Source organism: Apostichopus japonicus, chromosome 22 (assembly GCF_037975245.1).
Source record: "Apostichopus japonicus isolate 1M-3 chromosome 22, ASM3797524v1, whole genome shotgun sequence".
Lineage (NCBI taxonomy): Eukaryota > Metazoa > Echinodermata > Holothuroidea > Aspidochirotida > Stichopodidae > Apostichopus > Apostichopus japonicus.
In genome coordinates, this window is record NC_092582.1 from 20,092,650 (window position 1) to 20,103,534 (window position 10,885).

At 39.2% G+C, this 10,885-nt stretch overlaps 1 protein-coding gene across 1 annotated transcript; it reads left to right on the top strand.

The window, feature by feature from the left end:
• Nucleotides 1-196: 196 nt before the first annotated feature.
• Nucleotides 197-7,497, top strand: LOC139964107 (ileal sodium/bile acid cotransporter-like). The gene is made up of 2 exons (XM_071965458.1): nucleotides 197-354; nucleotides 4,834-7,497. The coding sequence occupies exons 1-2, from the start codon at nucleotides 331-333 to the stop codon at nucleotides 6,367-6,369; spliced, it is 1,560 nt and encodes a 519-aa protein (XP_071821559.1). The 5' UTR covers nucleotides 197-330; the 3' UTR covers nucleotides 6,370-7,497.
• Nucleotides 7,498-10,885: the final 3,388 nt, after the last annotated feature.

Here is a 10,885-nt window from a genome sequence, read left to right on the forward strand (position 1 = left end):
ACCTTAAAAATACATTTTTTTATAACCAGTGTAGCTCTGTACAAAGTTCCTGTTATCCCAAAGGATAACAAAACTGAGCGAAAATACGCCTGACGCCGTGGTGCCTGGCCTCCACCTGTTTGTGAAGTGATTGAACAGTTGAAAACATGAATTTGATTGGCTAGAATATAACGGACCCTATGACGTCAAGTCGAAAAGAAAGAAGTTTCTTGAAAGTAGTCAATGTCGTTTGTCAGTAGATTTTAGTTATACGGTACTAGTTGTATGTAATATACCACGGCTTCAAGATAAAACGGATCGCTTGTTTATCGAGAATACAGAGTAAACAGCATGGCGTACACGTTGTATTTAAAAGTGAGTAAACTCATTTCATTTACATGGACATTCACTTCCGAATCATGCGCCAGAACTGGCTTAGTATCAGTTAATGCATCATTGCGTATATATAACAATTTTGTGGCATTGGTGACCGGTTTCCATGCACTATTATGGCATTACAATGTAGCTTCTTTTCAAATAATTTCCTTACTCAAGTTTGCAATTTTATTTTGATTACTACTGCTTTCTCAATCGTAAATTTGATTAAAACTATACATACATGTATGATATATATATGATATATATATATATATATATATATATATATATATATATATATATATATATATATGTATATGTATATATATATATATATATATATATATATATATAGGCTATACATTTATTTATTTATTTATATATATATATATATATATCTATATATACATACATACATACATACATACATACATACATACATACACACATACAGACTTGCAATAAAATGCACGTAATCCATGGGAAAGTGCTCGATGTAAAATATAGAATATAATAATAATATATTATAATATCGAACTAATGACGCATTACTTGATTAGGGCACGACAAGCTTGTTTCGTGATTTCTCACTCGTCAGGTGCCAGTATGCGACTGTGTTAAAGTGTGTCATTTGAATTTTGTGTTTGTGCGTTTGGTATGCAGCAAGTATTTTCTTGAATGCCTGCAATCCGATATCAATTCAGCGCGTTTGTTTAGCGTTGATTCAAAGGGTCTATATATAAGGAAAATTTTTTCCTGTAGGCATAGATTGCAACGTTTTGTGGTGTTGCTGTGTGGTTTGGCGTGTTTTAATATTCTCCATTTAATATCAAAATTGATTTGTCTTTCCTTGAGTGACCAGATATGTTTGCTAAGTTCAGTTTCGTTCCTTTTGTGTTGGTGTGTGAAAGAGCTTTTATGGTTGTTGTACCGTGTCTTAAATTCAGTTTCACAAAGTCTACAAAGTTACAAGACAATGTTTAAGTCCAACGTACGTTTTCAATCTTGGGGAGCACGGGGGGTGGGGGGGGGGCACAGCACTTATTTTGGTGGCAGAATGTGTATTAGTGAATGCCGTCCTGGGGGAGGGGTCTAAGGGGAGGGAGTGAGAAATTGTTGAATAATTGCAATTTTTGGCTATATTTTGCAACTTGACGTAACTTTATGTTCACGAATTTTTGGGCTTAGTCTGTCCGATATTTATGTTTTTAATTGAGGCAGATAAAAAAAAGTTATACAAAAATATGGAAATTAACCCTTTTGCTAAAGTTTTTAGATAATTAAGGGTCATAAGATGCAATTTGGTGCTATTTAGTGATTATCCATTATGAGAGAACAAAAAGATGTTTTCCGCTTGAATAGTTGCAATGGAAGCATACCTCAGCCCGTCTTCTCAATATGGTTTGGGGAAAGTTACAACGTGAAGAAGAGTGTTGAAAATTGAAATTAAAATTCATGCAGGATAGTAGTGAATTTTAAGCACTAGTGGTTCACGCCGGGGCCTCCGTGACCCTTGTTAGTGAGAAAACAACTGATTATTGTGACGGTCGGTGGAAAGAAGTGTAACTGATGGACATAGTACGATTCGTCCTTTGTAAAAAAAAAAAGAGTTTTTGTTTGAGTATGTTTTAACACTACAAATCGCATCTGGGGGGCACGTGCCCCCCCCCCCCCACCATCCCTTGGCGATGCGGCCACCCCTTGGCGACGCCATTGCCTGGTACCTGGTACACAACTCCGTCTTCCCTGCATTTCCATCTTTGACTCTACAATGGCATTGTTTGGTTGGTGGTCTATATAATGGTTGGTGATGATACATTTGTTATGAGCGTCGATTATGTTTTTCATGTTTGGCATGAAGCTGTAGCTAGGTTTCACTGTGTTTCTGTTTTTAACAGATTCTAGTGTCGCACGCGGCAGTAGCTGGTAACACAAAACAACTTATATACGATGGTGCCACGTGTGATACCCGTTGTACTTAGTATATAGCCTACAGCAGGATTGCCAAGTTTTTTTCTGTAACAGAATCAGACAAATTAAGAGAATTTACCGGCCAAATCGAGTGAATAAAGGCCAAAAATTTTTTTGTTCGATTCCTATTCCGCTATACATGGATAGCCTACAATTTGCTTGTTTGCATTCTCTTCTATGAAGGTTACTGGCAGCTTTCAAAATTGTGGGGGACAACAGATAATACCGCTATGAATGTGAAGTCTATTTTTAGCCATCAATGTGGAATGAGACTAATTTCTACACTTCTGAAACTTTGTGTGAGATATCTCTATGCTGTTCTTTAAATTCTCCCGCTCATGGTTCCCCCTTTTTTCTCTCTCTTGGACTTTTTCACCTCATTTTTGGAGGGGTAACTGACCCCATCGCCCCTGGCTACGCGCCCCTCGCCTCCAGTACACTCACCACGGGTTCTGGCTGACAGACCCATTAGCTTACATTTCCATATTCTCAAATATTGCGTGCTAGTAACATAAAACAGACAAGAACAGAAATAACAAAAATACAGCGTAAGTTTATTTTGAGATCAGAAGGATCGCAGGTTTTATGTTTAACACATTTTGCTAAATTTCAACACGATGCCCTGAATCATAACATTCCCATTGGTATGATCGATTTCTGTGGGTGACGTTTATGGCAATCCTGATTGTGGAATCATTCGAAAAACTCAGTTTATCCTTGATAAACTCAGTGTTTCGTTCGAAAAACAGTTTTTCGCGTCTAATGTGTAGTAATTTTATAGATAAACTCAGTTTTCTCGATAAACAGTTTATCTTACTCTATCTATCGAGCGAATTACAGGGATTTTCGATAAACACGGCTTATAGAGCGGAAAACAGAAGTTTTTCGATTAATTCCCGCTGGTTTTCTTTGGTTTAGCGACTGATAAACTGTTTTTCCCGAATAACAGAGTTTCCCGAAACACAGTTTCCCAGAAAACAGAATTTCCCCCCAAAACAGAGTTTTTCGCCTAATGTGCAATATAAATTCGATAAACTCATTGAATCGAGCAAATACAGGGTTTTTACAATAGTGTTTCGCCATAAACTCTGTTTTTCACTCAACAAACCGAGTTTATCGGCGATAAACTGTGTTTATTGCACATTAGGCTTGCCACAGACGATACTGACTACTTCAAAACATTTTTCAAAACAATTCAAAACGGTGCAATTTAATAACAAATGCGAGACACAGTAAGAGATGCACGAATGATGACTAAAAATACACTTGTGATAGTTTAGACCTTGAAACACGAAAAGAAAAACATGTTTTCATGACAATCAAATTAAGACAATATACAAAGTACAACCGTCATGGAAACGTAGGCTATATACCTCGACTGCCCTGAAGAAGAAGGGACATAAGAGCGCTGGGACACAGGAGGACATGATCTTCCTCCTCATATTAGTTGGAAAAACATGAAGTGGCCCTTTTCTATAACATGAAGTGTCCGGTTCTGTTAATGAAAAGTACCTATTCCGTTTTGTATTATTAAAATGTACTTCCTCGTAAATGGAAGATACATGGGGAAAATGGGGAAATATCTATCACGTTGTCTTAAAGTCCATAGTATTTGATTGGTGGGGGGGGGGGGGGTCTCGGAAAAAATTCAAAGTTTTTCAAATTTCCATGAGGTGTTGCTTTGGGTTGTTTGAATGCGACTGTCACGTAAGGAGGGATGTTAGGTGGTGCATTCTGATGCATTTTTATGGCGATAAATTAGGTCTATAATGAGGTTTAAAGGCAAGGTTGTGCTAATTATTACTGTTGAACTTAAGAATAAATGTCCCCGACAGATAGTGGAGATGGGGAGGGCATCCACCCCCACCCCTTGAGTACGCTATACGGTCAAGCTGCACAGTATGAATAAATCACTTGCATTCTGTAGTTTTACAAATGATTCAACATGCTTTGTATAAATCACAGTTTCATTGTTTGATGATCTACGTATGTATGAATATATGTATGTATGTATGTATCTATACATTGATAATTTTAAGGGACGGGGAAGGGAGATGAGGGGAGATGGGGGGGGGGGCGTCCGATTAAAGCCATCTCATCAACGGGCTTGCAAAGGTCTCCCTAAGGTTTGAAAGCTCATCTTGCGTTCTATTCTCTGTGTTTGAGCATGATGTCTACAGTTTACCTATACCGCTATTAGGTTTAAGTTTATTGTTGTGTAGCGCCTTGCAGGTCATCATGCATGAGAAACTGAAATATCAACATTTGTTGTTACCATGTATATGTTCAAAATTCAAATCATTCCCCCATTTTTCTAAGCATCAATGTAATCCTCAATATTCGTAAGCTATCAGCTAGCAATATTTATCTGGCTCATTGAACATGGTAAACAGCAGTTCCCTGATGGAACATAGGATCTTCCGTCTTTTTATACCAGGGAGCTTCGAACATGCTGTAATTTGTGTTATAGGCCTAAACGAAGTTTCTTTTCCTTTCATTCTCCAGATTATAGCCTCGCTATTACTTTTTGCTGGTACATGTGATAGTCAGGAACTGATGGACAATACTGGTATAACTGCCAGTTACGAACCCATAGATGGAGATCCACTATTCGTACTAATCGAGGGAACCAACGCCACCATTAATGTCACCATTCATGGAATTCTCGGAAATATATCTGTCACAAAAATTGAGAGCGAAAATCCAGATTTTTTTATCGTGATTCCTTCGGAGTACGAGACCACTGTCGATAATGGTTCGGCGACGTTTCCTGTCCGTGTACGAGGTGTCTTCATCGGTGTAAGTCCATTGGTCATTCACCTTGAACACACTTACTTGTTGTACGACACACAAGGACTGGCGAGGTTGCAGAAAGAAACCTACGAATGGACATACTCGGTGCGATGTGGAATTCGTCCTACGATTTGGAACACAATCTTTACTTGGTCCTTGACTGTGTGGCTCGTTATTTCGTATGTCACTATGGGCGCAAAAATTGACCTGGACGTGGTATGGGGAAAGTTTCGTCGTCCATTTGGAGTGATCATTGGCATAGTCTGTCAATTTGGCATTATGCCGATTCTAGCATTTGCTATTGCTAAAATAGTCCCCATCACAACAGAGTCTGCTATTGGGCTCTTGATTGAAGGGTCGTGTCCAGGTGGCTGGATTAGTAACGTATTCGCGCTCATGATGGACGTAGACTTTATCTTGAGCATTACAATGACATTCTGCTCAAGTTTCATGGCTTTAGTTATGATGCCTTTCAACCTGTTTTTGTATGCAACACCTTTCGTTGAAGGTAGGGGTACTCTGAAGACACCGTACCGTGATATATGTACCCAACTTGCTCTGATGATGGTGCCTGTACTGATTGGAATGTACATCTTACGAAGACACCCTAGCGTAGCAGAGAAAATGACCAAGGGACTAAAACCCATTTCAATGGGTCTCATTGTTATTAGTCTCGCACTTGGCATTCCTGCGTTGTCATACATATTCGTAACGCCGTTTCTTACTTACGTGGCTGCATCCATGCTTCCTTTCATTGGTGGTATCTTGGGGTTTTCGATTGCTAAAATTTGCCGTCGGGGATATCCAGAGGCATTTACTATCGCGTTTGAAACGGGAGTGCAAAACAGTTTGCTAGCATCAGTAGTGGCGAGGTTCTCTTATCCTTATCCTGAGAACTTCTTGATAGCTCGTTTACCTCTGCTCACAGCCATACTTACGATTATCGAAGGTACGGCAATGATAGCAATGTACGTAACCTACAACATAGTGACTGGAAAACGTCAGAGCCTTGACGACAAAAGTTACGAGGCTTGCGACCAAGATGAGGGTAAGTACGAAGAAGACGCAAAGACCGACGGTACTGCCAACAACAACAAGAACAGACCTGCGTATGTGGCTCTCTCATCTCAGGAGCAGGAAGATGAGGAAGAGGATGTAGAGAAGAACAATGGACAGATGGCAGAAACCGACAAGTACTCAGAGCTTCGAGATGAGGAGGAAAGTCAATCAAATATGAACGAGACTTGAAGCATGTCGTTGTCAACAACACCGAGTTAACTACATACAGCTAATGATACAGGGAAGGATTTAATCCCCTTGTACCATGGTCAGAGTCAGCCAACTTCACGACTTCCCCAATGACAAAATTGCGAGTTATAATATGCCATCTAACTATGCAGACAACACCACTATTAGACTTTTAAAGATCAAACTTTACGCATCTAATTATTTGCAATACAGACATATTATAATCTACTTCCCGGTGCTGGAACTTTAGTGACTATAATGTTATGAACATTGACATATGCTGGTCACGTGGTAGGTTAATGGTTCAGTACATATGTTGAGTTAGGCAGGGTAGCCTAAGTTTTGTGAAGTTTACAGCTGGCTGTGACATTGAGGGTCAGAGTAAGGTAGGTTTCTGAATGACCCGGTTAAGGGAGACATTTTGGGATGTTTTAATTATAACCTGGACTTATTCAATCATCAACAGTGTCATGAAACTATAAACTCGTGAAGTACACTTGTTTTATATCGTTAAAATTTTAATAATATTTATCTACTTATATATATATATATACTTATTTTAATAACTTTGCTACGGATTTTTACTGGACCCATAACCTGTGTTAGGTCTGAACTGGTGATCTATGTTGATCTCGTTGAACAAGGAGCTCAGTGAAATCGCAGAGTTTTAGTACTCGGTAACCCACCCCTCCCCCCCCCCCCCAGTCGCTATAAAGTACTCGAATGCTAAATAACTCGTGCTTGTTCTCAGTTTAAAGTACTTGGTAATCACTCAGGATGAATACTTTACAAGAAGCCTACTTACATAAAGAAAATTAGTTATGCAAAAATGATGTAACAGGAAACCTCATCTGGTTTTTATAGTGTCACTAAAAAAACAATTTTAATATATATTTTTAAGATATTAAGTATAAATCTTGTTTCTTTAGATGTAGAGAGCAAACAATTATAGTTTAAATATAATAAAAAACAAAAAGATGAAATATTTACGAAATAAGAAATTGCAACTTTATAATGCATTATGTAAAGTAGTATAGGAAATGGGTGAATGAAATTTAGACTTTTTTAAATATTCTTTTACTTGAAGCTTCAATTTAAATCTAAATAAACATTCACTTAAATTAGGAATTTCTTCTTCAACTTTCTTCTTTAAAATATCATATTTTAGGTGAAAATCATAGAGTTGTAGGGGTGCTTTAGGCACAATTTGTACCCGAAGTAAATATCCTGGTTTGGAAAATATAAATTGTTGATTACGGTATCTCTTTATGACTGAAAATGACTAAGAAAAACCATTCTCCATGATTGATCCTCATTTAACTGAAAAGAGGTTTCCCATTTAAAACATGTGGTTGGACTGGTACAGACATTCTCTATCACCTCCTTATCAAAGGCACGGGACATAGGCGGAATACCGTATAACCTGTGGTACAAAGAGTCATCTTCAAGGGGAACATTATTAACGTTGAATCCAGTGGCGTATGAGGGTACGGGCCCCGGTGTGAGAAGCAGGAACGGGCCCCCATCGTTCGATTTATTCGGGTGCACGCACGCACTAGTGCATGCAGATTTAACCCGTGTATCTAAGTGTACAGAACCTGGTCGGATTAAGGGGCGTTTCGTTCGCCATAGGCACTACCTGACACAATCGCCATCCATGTTGGCGCGTATCGTACAAAGAAATTTTTGGCTAAAATACCCCATAGATCACCGGAAATGACACTTCCCAGGGCTTAAAGCAGGGCCGGATTAAGTGTTTCATTCGCCCTATAGGTTTGCAAACTCTTGAAAGTAAAAATTTCTAGACACTATCCAAGCGCAGCCATGATTGGCGCGTCGTGTACGGATAATTTTTGGCTAAAAATACTTCCTTGGTCGCTGAATATGACACGTTCGGGGCTTGTAAAGTTTCAACAATGCCTATACTGTGCCAAATGGGTAATCCGGACCTGGTACAGACCTATATGCACGATGTGCATGCAGCATAGCCTTAGGTGTCATTGGATATTTATTCAATTTGTTGGTACTTGTTAGAGTTTTGTGGTGTATGTATAATGTTTTGGTCCGCATGCATCGGCCGGGTACATATATTCTTATATTACTTTGTAAATGAACGGTACGTAATGTACTAAGTTGCTGCTCGAACCAATGTCACAGGTGATTCCCGATCATGAATTAACGCCTTGTAGAAATGTATATATCCTGCCGGGATGTCTTGCTACGATCGAGTCCATTTGTTTCTTCCTTTTTCGCACATCGGATCCAGATTTATGTTTGTAAGACATATATTGGATGGTAACAACGACGAAGGACATAAATGTGAAATCGTTTACAGTAATAATAAGTTCAGAACAAACCAACTAATCCTAACTACTGTCAGACAACTGTAGACCTACCTACCTGCATAGTCTACTACTCGATTGTTATTCTTTTGTTTACCGTAAGTAGCCTATGATCACCGTGTGTGTGGTGAGGGGGGGGGGGGGTGAATAGTTAGCAATTGATATTATTATTTGTTTCAAAAGAAGTAGATATGTGAAAAAAGTTAGGTTCCCGCAAAAATGCTACAATCCAACAGCAAATATGAAGAAAAATTATTCAGTTTTTAATATCTGAAGGTTATATCCTTCAAAGGGCTTGCCATCATTTAACTATTTTTAGTTAGCCTTGATTGGGACCCGCCGCCAACCCTTGCGCCACTCAATACTTTAGATTTACATAATTATATTTAGTAATTATTCCGTGGGCCCAGTTTTGACAAGACGTCCGAATAGTTATACTAATAGCAAAAGCCCGAATCGGAAAGTCACTTTTGAAGGTTTGATAAACAGCTATCAAATAAATTGAAGTTAGGACCCTTAAACAGTGCATTGCATGGGGCAAGTCGACGTACATTACTGAACACTATTGTTATCGGCCCGACGGCGGATTGAAGAACAGACGAGTCCCATGGAGTAGGCCTACATGGGGCCTGTTTGGTTTACGGACTAAACTGGTTAACCGCAATATTAGCCATTTCGCCGGCCTATTGTCTTCTTCAATGGGTGGGTAAATATTTTTTATTAGTACTTTTCTCCGGGCCCCCATTTACGCCACTGCGTTTACCAACGATTTCCAGTAAAAGGGAATAGCGGCCACCAGACCAAAATAGAGGGTGAAAAATGAACCAACTAAATTAAATTTAGTTCGAAAGTTAAAGAAATTAAGGACTTTGTTGTTGACGTCGAATTATCCTTCATAATTATCCTTTCTGTGAAGAAAACCACAACTCAGATAGATGTCGCTTAAATTTGGCAGACCAATTTAGTATAGATCATGTGGTCGGCATGGATATATAAGGGAAATGATGTTTGAGTGTTGTTGATTAGTAAGGGGTATGAGTAATGCCCATGCATACATATTGAACTAGGAAGAACGCTGACACAGTGTATCGCCGTGTGTTTAAGCCGTGAAATTAGTGAGGGCGCTTTGCGTTGTACGGCAAACAGTCAGATCATGTGTACGTCTTCATACATACATTGTGCATTCGACTTTGAAATTTGGGTTTACCCTTTTTTTCTCTTGAAAGAGTTGGGTTTACTTTTCACAACGGAGACATGGTTAAGGCGACCAGACTGGTAAGTACTATACTCCTGACGTAAGAACCAACTTTTAGATCTTTTAAAACTGATTCGAACAAGTTGAGTGCTTTATGCAACTTCTAATGCATGTAAAGTGTCTTTTCCGGTATCTGTCAGAGGCACATGGCAAACCGTGATATTTCTTGCTAGTATTATTTTAGTGCTACTCAGTGTCATAGCTGTCCCTGGAATTCAATGTAATGGCTTTTCAAGTTTGGATCATAAACCTAAGTAATCCTTACCTTCAAAGAACGACAGTCGTCTACAATGAGACGTGTGCACTAACAGTCAATGCTCGCAGTATTGGGGGTTTGTAGTACACACCGATACTTTATTGCCGTACAAGCAAAGCGCCACCAGTAGGATGAGTGACTTCAGTATGTCTCACGACGTCATTCTCCCTACTTCAAATTCTACGGTTATACCAGAACTGTTCTCAGACTTAGTCGTCTACAGAAAGCTTTATTCTCAATGCAACATTTATGATAGATCTGAAGACAGTTTAAAAACTTTGAACTGGTCCTCACTCGAAAAGCGTTTGAAATGTAGGTTGACAATGGTGTATATGTCTTTATTTGGTCTGGCTCCACAGCACTTTGTGCACACGTTCCGTCACAAGAAAAAAACATATATAACAACTCCCAAAGGTCTACCATACACAATATTTTATTCTCAGAGGGTGGTAATACCCAGTATCCTCAGAAAACATTTTCGTATGTTGCTACTAAGAAACGAGTTATCAAATGCAGTGGCGTAGGAAGGTACTTTTGAGTGGGGGGGGGGGGGCTGAAGACTGATGGCCGGCCTGGGGGAGGGGTCTAAGGGGAGGGGTGTCCCCCTCCCCCTTTGGAATTTTGTGCATTTCCAGGTGGCCTGATGCACTTTGGTGCAATATA

Excerpts from the sequence above, each read along its gene's own strand:
- LOC139964107 (XM_071965458.1), top strand. The coding sequence starts at position 331 with ATGGCGTACACGTTGTATTTAAAA. Across the intron at positions 355-4,833 it reads CGTACACGTTGTATTTAAAA|ATTATAGCCTCGCTATTACT; the intron begins GTGAGTAAACTC and ends TTCATTCTCCAG.